At 40.2% G+C, this 17,091-nt stretch overlaps 1 protein-coding gene across 2 annotated transcripts in view; it reads left to right on the top strand.

Moving 5' to 3' along the window:
* LOC124721494 (ero1-like protein) overlaps positions 1–17,091 on the top strand; it is an 83,483-nt gene that overhangs the window by 54,175 nt on the left and 12,217 nt on the right. For both annotated transcript variants that reach the window (XM_047246504.1, XM_047246503.1), the window contains exons 8-11: positions 73–165; positions 244–502; positions 624–777; positions 10,438–10,583. In XM_047246504.1, the coding sequence (XP_047102460.1) occupies positions 73–165; positions 244–502; positions 624–777; positions 10,438–10,583 (652 nt within the window). The remainder of the gene's footprint in view (positions 1–72; positions 166–243; positions 503–623; positions 778–10,437; positions 10,584–17,091) is intronic.

Here is a 17,091-nt window from a genome sequence, read left to right on the forward strand (position 1 = left end):
ATGAAATACAGATGAAATACCTCGTGACAGCATTGTAATTGTTGTTGTCAAATCATGATGATTAAATTTCAGGCATGTGTCTAGAACAGAGGGCATTCTACAGAGCTATATCAGGTTTGCACACAAGCATTAATATTCACCTGTGTGCAAAGTATTTGCTTTCCGGTAAGTGTTTGCATATATTAATGGAATTACAACAAAATCTGAAGTTAATGTTCTGATAATATTGTTTAAGTATTGCAGACAGAGTTTCACTTGGAATTGATGAACCGGGAGGTAAATGGGGACCAAACTTGAGCGAATTCAAATTTCGCTTCAGTCCAGAAACTACAAATGGCGAAGGTCCAAATTGGCTAAAGAACTTGTACTTTTTGTATCTGTTGGAACTAAAAGCAATATATAAAGCTGCACCGTATCTCCGTGATGAGCTTTATTATACAGGTAATGAGGAAGAGGATCTTGAAGTACAGGAGGCCATGAAGGATTTTCTGAAGCTTGTCCAGTAAGAACAAGACAAATTTGTATAATGTTTATTTTACTGATGGCTTTGAAGTATCATATTTTGAAGTTTTAAATTTCGTACTCATGTTTAAGTGTAGCACTATGTGTGTTTTATCTTTTAGACAGTTCCCAGAACACTTTGATGAGTATGTGATGTTTTCTGCTGGTAAACAAGCTGAAAGGCTGAAAGCTGAATTTCGTGAACATTTCCGCAACATTTCGAGAATAATGGACTGTGTTGGATGTGACAAATGTAAACTCTGGGGCAAATTGCAGGTAATTGATGTCTTTGGCCTGCTGCACTGCACTAAAAAAATTAAATTGTGCTGAGCCCTTTCAACAGCTGAATGTCGCTCTCATTTTTGTGTCAAGTTAGCATCTGGTTTAAAATAAGTAAATTATTTGTTCTGGTATGGCAGGCTGTTCTTTGATAACAGTCAACAGATACTTGCATGAGGACATATGTGCTTCTTAATTATGCTGTGTGCATTGTAAAGGATTTTGACATTAGTGATCTGGTTTGGAAAAGTGTCTTATGTGCAAAAATCTCCACATGAAATTAGAGGACACTGTGTTCTCACAGGCATCAGAGAAACTTGAAAGGAAAATGAAACAATAAATAGAAATGTTCAGTTAGCATATGGTCAAAGTAGTAATACCTCTTGATTATGAGCTACATATGCTTCTACCCAGAAAGTGTGCATTGAAAATCTTATATGAAATTAAAATATTCTTTATGCATTTGCTAAATTGGTTGTAGTGTAGATTTGGCAAAATTATGTATGCTAGCTGTCACATTTACACAGCTAGAGAGTGTGAAATTGTTGTGAAAATTATAGAAAGAGGGCGATGTAAGGTCTTTCATTCTACAAATGATGAAGATTTTTGGTGCTGCATTTGTTACCATGTTGTTTTTATTAATAATGCTCTTGTTTGACTGATTCCTGAGCATCTATCATCAATCTGGTGCCCTTACCAAGTAGGGTTGACACACACACACACACACACACACACACACACACACACACACACACACACAGAGAGAGAGAGAGAGAGAGAGAGAGAGAGAGAGAGAGAGAGAGAGAGAGAGAGAGAGAGAGGGGGGGGGGGGGGGGGGGGGGGGGGAGGGAGATCCAATGAATAGTGGAGTGTTTTGTCATGGGATCGTTTAGTTAGTGCAAGAGCTGTAGAGAGATGCTCAGCAAACTCCAATGGCAGACACTAAAAGAGGGGCATTGTACTTCATGGCGAAGTTTACTATCGGCTTCATGGTGAGGTTTACTATTGAAAATTTGAAAGAGTACTTTCTGGGAAGAGTCAGACAACAAATTTCTTCTTCCCACATACATCTCACAAAATGATCACAATGAGAAAATTCGAGAAGTTAGAGCATCAGGGATAATACAGAAGCTTGCTGACAATCATTCTTCCTAAGCGCTCTTTGCTAATGAAGCAGGGAAGGTGGGCAATCAGTTAGTGGTACCAGAAGTACCCTCCGCCACACACTGTCAGATGGCTTGTGGTGTATTGACGTAGATGTAAAATTTAGAATGGTAAGTAGTGTCTCCCTGTGTTGAACAGTGTACAGGCAATTAGAAAGGTTTATAAATAGCTTTGTCCAAAAGCTAAACAGTTTATCATTCTTTCTGTATGCCTGCCCAATGCTCGGTGCCTCCTTTGTTTTGTGAGTAGTGATATATTCACCTATCAAGACACCACATCTGTACTGTCTTTTGTAGGTTGTGGTAGTAATTCTGTTATCAGTTTTGTCTGTCTCAAGGGTTTCTTGGTAGGACTGAATGGTAAATTTTTGTGTCTCCAGTATTTCTTTAATCGGGATTGTTCTTTTTGAGAGGGCCGCAGACTATTTCATCATGTTCAGTTGTCCAGTCCAAACTTGTGCACAGAATAATGATGACATTGTTGACCATACATTGCTCTCACCTTGTCCGTGATCACCAGATAGTACTATATATACTCCTGGGACTTCTTACCTCTTTTGATGTACATTATTATCTGGTGCACATGCTGGCATTCTATGAAATGTGTATCCCCCTTGAAGTTTTGGCTTTGATTGAGGAGAAGATTGGAAAGATTTTAGTAAATTCAGTGCCAGTTCCTGTACCTTATTTTCTCCATGGATATGTTGGACAGACTGGTTACCTGTAAACTTTTTCTTTACCATCTTTAGTGATCTGAGCATTTCTTGATGAATTAGAATATCAACATCACTGTACAGATCAATCTGCGGTACAATATTTTATAATTTTTCACAGTATGTCTGTATTGTTAAGAGGGATGGATAAAAAGTAGTGGCAACACTGCTATAACATGAAGGATGTGCATCAAATGGCATGTGTGCTGTCTGTAGCTGATAGCAGAAGGTCAGCTGAAGTAGTGCAGTGAGTGGCGGTGGCTGTATTTGAGATGGCTGTAGTGTGTACTGTCTGAGAGTAAGAGGGGCCAGTTAAAGCACCCTAACAGGATGTTTAGGAAACAGTGTGTGTGGATAAAGATTGAAGCTGCACATGGTTGTAACACACAGAAATGTTTTCAGGGACTGTGTGAGGTATGTGGTGGTGCAGCATTGCCATAGCAAACAGTGGTGAGATGGGTGAAAGTGTTTTGCGATGGCAGGGATGTTATTCAAGATTGGTCCAATTTGGGACAACCCCAATGAACAACATGGCAGTTGGGTGCCTTGTGTCCCTAATGGATGTGGATCATTGATGGACTGCACACAAATTAGCCACAGAGCTAGGTGTCGATCAAGGTGCAATTGTGAAATTTTTATGCTCAGTCACTACCGCAGGGAGGGTGAAGACTTGCTAGAAAAGTCAGTCACTATGCTCAAAACCTGGGCTCAGTCATACAAATCGTGTGTGTGTGTGTGTGTGTGTGTGTGTGTGTGTGTGTGTGTGTGTGTAAAGCGACAATCCAATGAATGGAAATGTTCCTGCTTCTTCTTGCCCACAGAATGTGCACTGTGAATCAAAGTGATCGTTATTGTGTCTTTCGATATCCATGGGTTAATCCTGCATCATTTTATATTGAGAGGGCAGACAGTCACTGCAACCTACACCTGCAGTTCCTTGCAACATCAATCCTCATCCCACACTGAGAAGAAAGCAACAGCACCATCTAGCACTGCATCCCATCAGCCTTCGTAACAATCCACGATGCCACAGGGTGAAGTTCGTGCATGCAGGAGTTCCTGTGTATATGGGGATGGGAGGTACTGTAACATCCTCCATATTCACCCAGTACGAGTCTGTATGATCATGACCTGTTGAACAAAATGAAGAAACCTCTTTGTGACATGTGCTACGACATGGGGGAGACATCATCCGTCCCCACAGGGGGCCCACAGCTCTTTTGTGGGTATGTACCATACTGCCATTGGTATTGACCCTCATATCGTACAGGCTTGTGTTTGTTTTGGTTAGTATAGCTCAGTGTTGGATAGACCGTCAGTGCTAGAGCACCTCGTGTTTCTGTTGCTAAGAAACCGAGTACACTGTTCGTTTGTTGTATATTTTTATGAGCTTCCAGCAGGAACAACTTACTTACTTATTTACAGATACCTGTGTAGTTACTAGATTATTTTTGTAATTTCTTGCGTGTTCGAGTACCTACTAGGCACAAGCTTTTATTTTAATAACAGTGTAGCGTACTGTACCGCTGCTGCTATTGACCCTTATATCAACACTCGGATCGTACAGGCTTTTGTTTGTTTTGGTTAGTGTAGCTCGGTGTTATTTAGACTGTTAGTGAGAGAGTACTTTGAATTCCTGCTGCTAATAAGCTGAATACACCGTTGGTTTGTTGTATATTTTTACAAGCTTCAAATGGGAGCAACTGCAGTAATGTATAGGAACTGTGATTGCTGTGTACAGATGTGAGCCGAGTTGGCGACCCTTCACTCGCAGCTCCAGGCTGCGTTGGTTTCTGTCACCCAGCTTGAGGCTGCTGCCAAGGGGCATCACTGTGAGGGGTCCGATGCTGGGATGCAAGAGATGTCGAGCATGTCCCACGTGTCCCCTGTTTGGTCCACTGCTGTGGCCACCCCGGGTACTCCCTGCACTGAGGATGGCCCCTCACACGTGGTCAAGTGGGAGATCATTCCAAAGTCTGGCAGGCAGTGAAAAACTTTCTGAGGGGCCGATCGTAGGGCCTCCCCGGTTCATTTGATGAACAGGTTTTGGCCATTATCTGTGGCTGACAATGTCTCTGAGCTGGATGCAGTCGTCCACCCTGTTCCAGAAGAAGCTTCTCAGCCTGCAGTGTCTGGGCACTCACAGAGGGTGGGTTTGCTGGTAATTTGGAGTTCCAACATTAGGTGCGTAATGGGGCCCCTTAGGAAAAATGGCTGCCAAGGGGGGGGGGGGGGGGGGGGAAGGAAGCCAGTGTGCTCTCCGTGTACATACTGGGGGGAGTCATTTTGGATGTGGAAAGGCTGCTTCCAAATGCCATGAAGAGTACAGGATGCAGCCAACTGCAGGTGGTGGCTCATGTCAGTACCAATGATGTATGTTGCTTTGGGTCGGAGGAGAGTGTCTCTGGTTTTGGGTGGCTAGCAGAAATGGTAAAGACTGCCAGTCTTGCTTGCGAGATTAAGGCAGAGCTCACCATCTGCAGCATCATCAATAGAACCGACTGTGGTCCTTTGTTGCGGAACTGAGTGGAGGGTCTGAATCATAGGCTCAGGCGGTTCTGTGACCGTGTAGGCTGCAGCTGCCTTGACTTCCGCCATTGGGTGGTGGGTTTCCAGGTTCTGCTTAATAAGTCGGGAGTCCACTACACACAGGAAGTGACTACATGGGTAGCGGGGGCTGTGTGGAAGAGACTGGGCGGTTTTTTAGGTTAGAAGGCCTCTGGGAACCACAGAAAGGGCATCCGTCTAAAAGGGTACAAGTAAAACACAGTAAGTTAGTTGTAGAAACAATCGGTATTGTAGTTGTAAATTGTCGTAGGTGTGTTGGGAAAGAACCAGAGTGCCAAGCCGTAATAGAAAGCACTGAAGCTCAAATAGTTATAGGTACAGAAAGCTGGCTAAAGCCAGAAATAAGCTCAGCAGAATTTTTTTCTAACGATCCAACAGTGTTCAGAAAGGATAGATTAAGTGCAATTGGTGGTGGAGTATTTATTGCTGTCAAAAGTAGTTTGCCTTGTAGTGAAATTGAAGTAGATAGTTCATGTGAAATAGTATGGATAGAGGTTATACTTGGCAATCGGACTAAACTATTAATTGGGTCGTTTTACCAAACCCCCGACTCAGAAGATATAGTTGCTGAACAGTTCAAAGAAAACTTGAGTCTCATTTCAAATAGGTACCCCACTCATAGAATTATTGTCAGTGGTTACTTTAATCTACCCTCAACATGCTGGAAAAATTATTCGTTTAAAGCCGGCGGCAGGCATAAAACATCATCCGAAATTGTACTGAATGCTTTCTCAGAAAATTATTTTGAACAATTAGTTCATGAGCCCACTCGAAGTGTAAGTGGTTGCGAAACCATACTTGACCTTTTATCTACAAATAGTCCTGGACAAATAGTGAGTGTTGTGGCAAATACAGGTATTAGCAACCACAAGGCAATAGCTGCTAGGTTGAATACCATAACTCCTACTACCACCAAAAAGAAACGGAAAGTATATCTGTTTAAAAAAGCTGATAAATATTCTCTTAACGCCTTTTTAAGAGACAGTCTGCACTCCTTCCAATCTGATCATGTAAACGTAGAAAAGTTGTGGAACGATTTCAAAGAGATAGTATCGACAGCAATTGAGAGAGACATACCACATAAATTAATAAGTGATGGTACTGATCCCCCATGGTACACAAAACGGGTCAGATTGCTGTTGCAGAAACAGCGAAAAAAGCATGCCAAATTTAAAAGAATGCAAAACCCCGAGACTGGCAAAGTTTTGCAGAAGTTCAAAATATAGCGCGTATTCAATGTGAGATGTTTTCAATAATTTCCACAACAAAACTCTGTCTCAAAATCTGGAAGAAAACCCAGAGAGGTTCTGATCATACATAAAGCACACCAATGGCAAGACACAATCAATACCTTCACTGCGCGATAACAATGGTGAAGTCACTGATGACAGTGCCACTAAAGCAGAGTTATTAAACACAATTTTCTGAAACTCCTTCACCAAAGAAGACAAAGTAAATATTCCTGAATTCCAGTCAAGAACAACTGCCAAGATGAGAAACATAGAAACAGATATCCTGGGTGATGCAAAGGAGATTAAATCACTTTGTAAAAGCAAGGCTTCTGGTCCAAATTGTATACCAGTCAGATTCCTCTCAGAGTATGCTGATACAATAGATCCATATTTAGCAATTATATACAACCACTCGCACACAGAAAGATCCATACCTAAAGACTGGAAAATTGCTCAAGCCATACCAATACCCAAAAAGGGAAGTGGGAGTAATCCATTGAATTACAGGCCCATATCACTAACGTCGATTTGCAGTAGGGTTTTGGAAAATATACTGTATTTGTACAGTATGAAGTACCTTGAAGAAAATGATTTATTGACACGTAGTCAGCATGGATTCAGAAAATATCATTCTTTTGAAACACAACTAGCTCTGAGTGCTATCAACAGTGGATGTCAAATTGATTCTATACTTTTAGATTTCCAGAAGGCTTTAGACACCATTACTCCCAAGCATCTTCTAACCAAATTGCCTGCCTATGGAATATCGCCTCAGTTGTGCAACTGGATTGGTGAATTCCTGTCAGAAAGGTCACAGTTCGTAGTGATAGATGGAAAGTCATAAAGTAAAACAGAAATAATATCCGGCATTCCCCAAGGAAGTGTTATAGGCCATCTATTGTTCCTGATCTATATTAACAACATAGGAGACAATCTCAGGAGCCGTGTTAGATTGTTTGCAGATGATGCTGTCATTTACCGTCTTGTTAAGTCACCACATGACCAAAATGAATTGCAAAATGATTTGGATAAGATATCTGTATGGCGCGAAAAGTGGCAATTGACCCTGAATAAAGAAAAGTGTTTATTTATTCACATGAGTACTAAAAGAAATACACTAAATTTCGATTAGTCACACAAATCTGAAAGCTGTAAATTCAACTAAATACTTAGGGATTACAATTACAAATAACCTAAATTGGAATGATCACATAGATAACGTTGTGGGTAGAGCCAACCAAAGACTGCAATTCATTGGCAGAACACTTAGAAGGTGCAACAGGCCTACTAAAGAGACTGCTTACACCATGCTTGTCCGCCCTATTCTGGAGTATTGCTGTGCAGTATGGGACGTGCATGAGATGGAACTGATGGATGAGATCGAAAAAGTACAAAGAAGGGCAGCTTGTTTTGTACTATCGCACAGTAGAGGAGATAGTGCCACTGACATGATATGTGAATTGGAGTGGGAATCATTAAAACAAAGACATTTTTCGTTGCGACGGGAGCTTCTCATGAAATTTCAATCACCAGTTTTCTCCTCAGATTGTGAAAACATTCTGTTGGCACCCGCCTACATAGGGAGAAATGATCATCATGATAAAATAAGAGAAATCAGGGCTCACAAAGAAAAATTTAAGAACCGTCTGCCAGGCACTTTATTGTGAATAGCAGAGTAATCACATAGTTGTACATGTATGTGGAGTTCCCTTTTATGGTGACTCAGCTATTCCCCAAGTTCTGCTATTCCTTGACGGTCTTGTCTTGCTTTCTCACTGTCCCTTTTTTACGGCTTTTCCTGGTGACCATTGGGGTTTGACCTCCCATTCTAAATTGTTTCTGGAGTGTGAGTCTTTTGGGGATGAACTACCTCCCTAGCATCCATAGCATGGTTCCTCTCACCTCTCTTCCTCCCCCCTTCCCATTCACTGTAGCCTCCATTGCCTCCCCCCCCCCTTCCCCCCACTGTTAGGTCACCAGCATGGTAGCCAGTCAGTGTAGCGGGGCTGTTACGTACCCACCTGCCTGAGCCCCCCGACGACACGGGGATCACACTTCTGGTTCGTGAGCTGTCAGCGCCTCATGTATGTCTGGGAGTGGTTGCTCATTTCTTTGGTGCATCGGAACTCCTGACAATGACCACCGTGCCAGATGGCCCTTGCTGCAGCTGGATGGCACCCCTGGGGTGAGCCCCTGATGAGACTTCCCACAATTCCCTTTTTGCCCTTGTACAGTGTGTTCGTGTGGTGTTCTTTATCTAGAGCCCGGGTCACAATGGGATCCCAGAGAATGAACTTTCTGACAGGTTGGACAAATTGGCTACCAGGAAGCTGCCTGTTGAGACTATGTTGTCATGTCATGAGGATTTGGGATACAGACTGGATACTGTGACTTTGCTAAACACGCTAGGGCGATGAAGGAGATCACGAATTTGTGGAGGTTCTGGTGTTAGGAGGCAATGCTGCAGCAGCTGACCCGGTTTTATGGTTTATTCATGAAGGGAGTTTTTATCACTCTCTCTAAGGGAGGGCACCTCGGCCTTTTTGGCCCCCTCTGCCCCAACCATTCAATGGCTGGCTGCACTTGGTGGTCTGCCCCAGCCCTTACCCTACCCAATCTTTTTTTGGTCTTCTTCTCCCTTCTTGCACATTGTGTTTTACTTGGTGTTCTTCCTGTGCTTCTCTCACCCTGTCCATGTCACTTATCTTTTCTGAGTATTGTTGGGTGGGGTGCTTCTGATAAGTGATGGGGAGTTTGTTCCCCATTGCACTTTCTGCCTTTGAGGGCCTGTAGTAGGCATTGGTATTTTCTTTCCTTTGGTTTTGCGCACTGGGTCCTTTGGTGTGCAGTTTTGGTGACTTGCCTGTTCCAGGTAGGAAGCATTAGGACCTTGTAGTTCGGTCCCTTTAATCATTAAACTGACTGACCAAGACATAATCTGTGCCATAGGACAGCCCTTGCAAGACATCGACGGAGGTAGGTGGACTGACTGTGTACAGCACATTCCATTTTTGTGGGAGACGGTTATAGAGATGTGAGGCAATTATGTTGAGGGCATTTAATACTGTTAATGTCTGCTAGTGAAGTCTGGTATCATGATAGTTTTGTCACTAATTTTTCTCCAACTCATGTAGTATGTCAAAAAATTTGAGCTCTAAAACAGTCTTCTGTTGTTTGATCCTTAACACATTTGACATCCACCATCATTTGAAAGGCAAGTCCTTATGTAAAGCCTTTGTTGTCCAAATTTTTCAAAGCTTTTGATCTGATAAATAGGATTTGTATAGATTTGTGTTCTTCATTGTCTCTTCAATTAAAAAATATGTATTTCTACTTATTAATGGAATATATACTATTGTGAAGATTTGTGACATGCTAAAACTGTGTGCCATCTCATGCACAGTGACATATTTGAACTTTTAAGTTGATCCATGAGGTTTATTGAACAAGGTTAAGACACTAAACCGACATTTGCAAGGATTCGTCTTGAATCCTCATCCAGCCATCAAGATTTAGGTTTTCTATGGTTTCCCTAGTTAATTCATAAAACCATTGGTAAGCACATGGATGTTTTCTTTTCCCAGCCTTCTCTTTCCTGAACTTGTTCGACCTCTTTGTCGATGAGATGATAAATCCTAGTCTTCCTCCTTTCCATTAAGTAGGCATGGGTAGTGCAAGAGGTATTGTACTTCTTGTGACGGACAGTGATTTGTATTAAGAATCGCAATCTGGAACCTATTTCTAACTAGTCACAAATTTTCAAAATACATTTTGTCATATTCTCAGAAAAGCTACCATTTTGGGGAGTTGTTACTTACAATTACAAACGATAAATATAATTCTACATATCATAGTGCCTTTTTTTATCTTGGCACTGTTTTGTATGGAACCATTTTTAATAGTTAGTTAAAGTTTGTGTGAAATAAAATGCGACACAATTTTCCTGTTATAGCTTCAGGCTGGACGTATTTTCTGTTTCAGATTAAAGGACTTGGAACGGCATTGAAAATACTTTTCTCTGGTAAATTTGACAAGAGAAATACCCCTTATGGTGCTAAATATTACGATAATGGCAGATTTCAATTGGAAAGAGGAGAAATTGTTTCTCTTATCAACGCCTTTGGAAGGTATGTTCAGTAAATTATCCACATCTACAGTATGTCTGTTTTGATTGCTTGGATTCTATTATATAAAGAAATTATGTTGAGTGTAAAAAGGTAAAAAGTATTACAGAAGGAGGAATCTTGTTGCACTTCAGCAGTTGACAAGAGGGAATGGCAAGGTTTCGTATGTATCTTAACCTCAGTATTGGTTGTATTTATTAAACTGTATGTTTGTGGAACACATTTGCATGCTGAGCAGTTGCAAAGCTACAACAATGACAGAAATTATGTAATACCAGTGAAATCTCAAGGTTTGTTAAGCAGCCTATAAAATGATATTTGACATAGACTTGTATCATGTTTAATAATATAGTTCACATTAATGGCTGTAGGTGATTAGGGACCATAAGAGTTGTTCAGGCTATGTGCAAGAATATCCATTCTTGAATATTCATTTATGCGTTTAACATGAGCCCTACATCAATATGCGAAACATTACTGGACTGTCTTGTTGGATTAACTTTTTTGATGAAATAAATTGTAGTTCATGTTGAAGTGTCTTAACAATTCTGCAGTAATGTAAAATTATAATTGCATTTTATCACAACATGAAGACTATACTTCCAGCTGAAAGTATAAAGTGGAATCCATGTAAATGGTCATGGAAAACATAATGAAAGTAAATTGCAGCCTGTAATTTTATACTTTGTTCTGTAAGTAGTGTGCTCTGATTGTTCCCGTTAGTCGTCTTGGCAGTTATTGTACTTTGGTGTGTTCAGTTCCGTAGCCAAACAGCCACAGTTCCATTAAGTGAACCTCTGGCCAGTTTTATGGTTCTGATCAAGAAAATTCTGCACTTTATGGTGCAATATTTTGTAAAGTGACTTAAGTAGACTTTCATTGGAGGAAAAGGGTAAAGTTCAGTGGTACATCAGTATAGGAACCCTTAGAGATTGGTAACTAATTCATTTGGGAAGGTAGCAAGAAGCTATCAGCTGTGGCATCATTGAAGGACCTGTTGCATTTACCCAGTTGATACAAAGTATCTGCAAAAAGTAAATTAGGATGAACAACTAGATACTTGAACTTAACTCGTACAGTGTGTGCATTCTGTACCATAACTACTGTAGTTCTTTATAATGTTAAGGTTCTGCTCCCCAAAATAATAATGTATGGTGTAAAAGCCACTAGCAGTTCAGATTGTATCTCCCGTGCCTCACCCTCCCCCAGCATCCTCAGAAACCTACTCAAATTGGATTGGATTATTTAAATTTTTACTGCACAATAAGCCAATGATCTAAATTGTACTACATTATTGTATTCTAAAACATTTTTTTCTCAGAAATTCATCACAAGTGACTGTATAATGTTATATCCATGGTTAAGACTTGCCACATGTAATGTTGTTCCCACAACTACATTTCATATAGCATTTATTTAATTGAAAGATTGTGTTATTTGATACCATAAAAATAGTACGCAATTGTTGACTGTGTTGCAATATGGTGCAACAGAAAAGTGAGTGGAGCCTTCATATGCACTCAGATCCCTCACATTGTATTCTCATGGGCCCCTATGCAAGACATACGATGGAGGCAACAGAATTGCTCCAGTCTTCCTTGAATATTATTTCCCTAAATTTAGCAAACATAATATAGCAAGAACCAGTTCTTTCCCTCTTTTTTTCAAACATTCCCATTTAAATTCACTGAGCTTCTCTACAGTGCTTCTGTATGGACTATACCAATCTGTTACAGTCCACTATTATCAGTAGACATAGGAGTACTATTCGGCAGCAAGTTATGCAGTGCGATGAAGAGTGGAGGGAAATACTGTGTGAACTTGACAGCTTTTCTTGCACAGAACAGGGCTGTGGCAAATAGCAAAGAAATCATCCGAAAAAAAAATCAGTTCTAAAAGGTATGACAATCAATAAGTGATAACATGGGAATGAAAAAAGAGTTAGTAGATTTTTGTGAAGAAATAAAACATCAAAATTCGAACACAGCATGTGATTTGTGTGAAGGAAATGTTCCTCCTCGAACTTTACACTGTAAGTAAATGTTAGTCGGTCAGTGTGTGAGGAGTGTCGTTCAGTGAAAGTGTGTTACTGTGTACTTGTCAGAATCTCTCCCCCAAGAATACTTGAGTATACATTGCTCCTACCCCCCCTCTCCCCCCTTCTCTCTCTCTCTCTCTCTCTCTCTCTCTCTCTCTCTCTCTCTCTCTCTCTCTCTGAAAATGTTTTTGTTCTCAGTCTGCCTGCAGTCACATTGCTGATGGAACATTCTTTAAGTTGTTGAAATATAGCTTTAATCAGGAGAACTTACTTTACTTGTAGCAGCTATTGTATACGCACGACCAGGCTCGATGTATCAAATTTCATTTTCAAGTGCATCTGTACAAATCAACACCATCTTCCATATCATCACGATATGATTCAGCCACATGTTCATAACATCCAGGCCGTAAGTACATACTAACGATGTGAAGACTTGGGCACATTGTAACACAGGGATGTACGTGTACCATTTGAGTGGCAGGATGCTAATTCTGTATTGGTACTCCTACGGTATGCATGCATATTTTGTCTTTTCTTTGGCAGTATTTATTTACAGCATGGATATTATGAACACCAGACCAAGCCACATTGTGATGTCAAGAAAGGTGTTAATTATTTCTAGAAGTGTACTAGAAAATGAAAGTTGATATTTTGAAAGCAGTGAAACTATAAAAAAAGGAGCAAATAAAGTAGCTTTTACAAGGAAACTAAGTGATCCATTAAAGGCTTAGCAGCTGTAGCTTCTGCACCCTGTCGTCAATGATCTGGAAAAAACTAAGCGAAACGTAACTTGCCGTGCACTGTTACATCGAGATATAAGTGGAGACTTGTGATACTAATAAACACGTGCAAGCAAACTTGGGGTATACACTGCTTGTTATCATTGCAAGAGCTTCAGGTACTGCCTCATAATGTTCCAGCATACATTCTCAACTTCACATTCAGGCAACCTGAAGAAAAACTACTTACAAAATGCTTAACATGTTACCCAAAGTTCATGCTTGATGCTGCCCTGGACCTAACTGAAAACAAAATGCAATCTAAGTTTGAAATTCTATTTGCTCATTTGATAGAGTAATGTCAGACTAGTTTGGCATGATATTTGATGCAAGGATACTTGTTTACAACATTATAAATGCATGAACAACAATCACTGGAGTACTGATCTCATGTTGTCAACCGACCAACTTCCTTGTTGCAGAATGTACCTCAGCATTGTGTCAATTGATTCATTCCTTCCCGAGCAATGTTTTCCCGGTAATGTGATACTAATCGAGGCCATTTCATTTCCACTGTTAACACTTAAAATAAGAGCTATGGAACAGTTATTTTCAGTACACAGAAAAAGTTCACATTTGGCTAAAATTCTAGGCAGCTTTCCTCTTTTATTACATTGTCGTAAGTTATTTCGTAATGCGTACTTCACACACCAGTCTCGGAAACTGACATACGGCCGGGAGAATGGTGTGCTGACTGCGTGCCCCTCCATATCCGCATCCAGTGACGCCTATGGGCTGAGGATGACACGGCGGCCGGTCGGTACCATTGGGCCTTCGTGGCCTGTTTGGGAGGAGTTTCGTTTAGTTTTATACTTCACACATATATGGAAAAATACCAGTGGTGGTAGTGGTGAACAAGCAGTGCAGAATAATCACAAAATGTGAGCAAACCCAGGTTGTACATAGCATTGCCTGGAGGTCTTGACAGCTTTAAATAGCAGCTTGATGTTATTGGAAAGAAATAAAACTAATGTCAAGTATTATTGTGAGTATTAGTGATAAAAGCTGTAGAGACTAGGGATGGGCAATATTTAACTCAATTATTAAAATAACTTTGTTATGAGTCGTACGTATCAAGCAAATAATGAGTTCTGTGCTAGACCCTTTTTAATTGTTTATAGGATAAGTTCCACAAACAGAAGGGTGTGTTTTCACCATTCACCTAGCTTTTGGATAGCAAGGAGAAAAGTATTTAGTTGCACACAAATAGTTTTGTGTGGTGTGTGTCTGTGTGTGTGGGTGTGTGTGTGTTACTTGTGCACCTGCAGTGTGTTAATTCCTTCTGAATGTTTCCTCACAGGCATTCCATTCAACAATTGTGACTCATTAATAACTCCACGTGTGTACTGTGTCACTCATAGCTGGAATGTATGTGTTTGTTCAGTAGCTGTTAACAGGGCAGACTGCCTTAACACAGAATCATTCCACTGTGTAAGCAGAGTTGTTGCCGTCCCAATATTTATAGCTTCAAGTGTGTTCTTGACTGCAGTTCAGTACTCATGTATTATACAAATGTGTCATAGTATTGGAAAGTGAAGTATAGGAATTTTACATTCAATTTTGTGTGTAGTTGTGTATGGTTGCCAGTAATGAATAAAAGAAATAAATACCCTTATTTATGGTGATTTTTTTTTTTTCAATCAGAGACAAAATTAACTAAATTTCTCTTGATTGTACATGCTAGCAACATCAGCGACTTGCAAGATGATTTTTTTGAAAACAGGCATGTAATAAATGAAAGTCGCGCCCTCTGAAGCCAAATGCATCAAAGGGTGTCAGGGTCATCCATGACCATGTTTTTTGTAAGTGGTCAGCCAGTTACATGTTCTTGTGTTCTCTATTTTAGTTTTCCTCTTGTATTACTTGCAGTTTAGTTGTATATGCAAAGTTCTGGCTGAAAATCTGGATTATTTGGGAGTAAACGAGATGAGTGACCGAAAGGCAGAGAAGCACTATTCATTCATAGGTACACAAACAAAAGGTATGGAGCATGGCTAGCTTTCGGAATGCACTATCTTTTTCTAGCTGTAAGAAAAACATGCATGCGCGTGTATGACTGTCTCCCTAAATTGTGCTCAGTTGACTGCCAGCTCTTTACTTGTGTGAATGAGTGAGTGTTTGTGTGCCTGTTTTTCCTACAGCTAGAAAATGAATGCATTCAAAAATCGGCCAAGATCCGTATCTTTTGTTTGTGTGCCTATCAACAACACAGTGCTTCTGTCTTTCATTGCATTTCAATTAAGAAGTTTTATGACATCTGACCCTATTAATGTTATCTTGAAGGTTGTGAGACAGCGTGATTCTATGGTTGATAGTGGATGAGGTTGGGAGAGACGGGGTACAATTGTGTAATACTTACTCTTCCTTCTTTTATAAAATTTTAGACATTTTAACCACATTTGTTTCTTCTAATTTTTGTAATGGGAACTGATAACCTGGTTGTTGAGCGTCCATGAACCACACACAGCAAGTGTTGTAAAGATTTTGTTTTTAAATATGAACTCTTATTTGTTGAAGGAAGCATGAATACACTGTTTTTGAATAAATGATTTCCTTTACTGCATAAAATATCTATAAGACCTCCCTACACTAATGTGATTTCAGGTTTTTGTGTTCTACATGACCTATCCATCAAATAACTAATAGGTTTCTGGTTCAGACTGTAATGATCTAATCTGTTATTTGTAACTAACAGTGTAGCCCATTTCTAGTAGAGTCGAATAAATTTCTGCTGCAAAAGTGATTTTATTTAATCCTAGTAGAGTCATGAGGTCGTGAGGAATACAGCTGGTGGTGTGGGAGAAGTGATACTTTGACACATTGAAGGAAATACACATTTAAGGTGGAGACTATAATGAATCTAGGTGACAGCTACTGTACCTCAACAAAGTATTAATCCAGTAGTTCTATTTTGATTGTGCAAGATTAAATTTAAAAGCATTTGCTGTTTTCCAGTGCCATGTGCAGTATGTAGTGTTTTGACTGGGATACTATTGAAAGTTAAAGTGCAAAGTTATGTTTTCAGTGAGCCGTTGATTGCTGATGTGTGTCTACATCACAGCTTTGCATGTGTTACCAGTGCAGAAATATTGAATCTTGTGTGAGTAGTGTTAAACTTTTAATAAATACCCCATGTACTGAACCATGTAAACCTGCCAACTGTCATTTTGCTGATATCGAACCAGGAAATCAATATTTCTCTTTAATTCATAATGACCAGTTAATACAACGTGATTGCTAAGTAGTAATACAAGCAATTATCTTACTTTCTCAGGCAGACCAAGAGCAAGGGGCAGTGTCTAATATTGACTGTATCAGTTGCATTTGAATTGCCTTCCCACAGATGGGTCATGTCTGTTGTGAGCATCTGTGTGGGCCATTGGAGCATCTCTTCCTCTTCTGTGCTGCCGTTATATTATCTGACCCATTTTTCGACTTCAGGTCTATTAAATGATTCCACTCAGTGGTGACCTTGCCATTCTTGAAGTTCATAATTCTGGTTTCTCCTTTTCTTACCACCTAATTTTTCACCTACTTTGGTCAGCTTGAGTGTTGCCACCACTGCCAGGTCTAATTTTACCATTTCTGAATTTTCTAGTCAATGTCCCGTGTGGGGAAGGTTGCTTAATGTCGTGTGTGTCCCACCCATTGTGCAACCCCATCTTGAGCACCTTTAGCGGGAGTGGTTACA

Source organism: Schistocerca piceifrons, chromosome X, assembly GCF_021461385.2.
Source record: "Schistocerca piceifrons isolate TAMUIC-IGC-003096 chromosome X, iqSchPice1.1, whole genome shotgun sequence".
NCBI lineage: Eukaryota > Metazoa > Arthropoda > Insecta > Orthoptera > Acrididae > Schistocerca > Schistocerca piceifrons.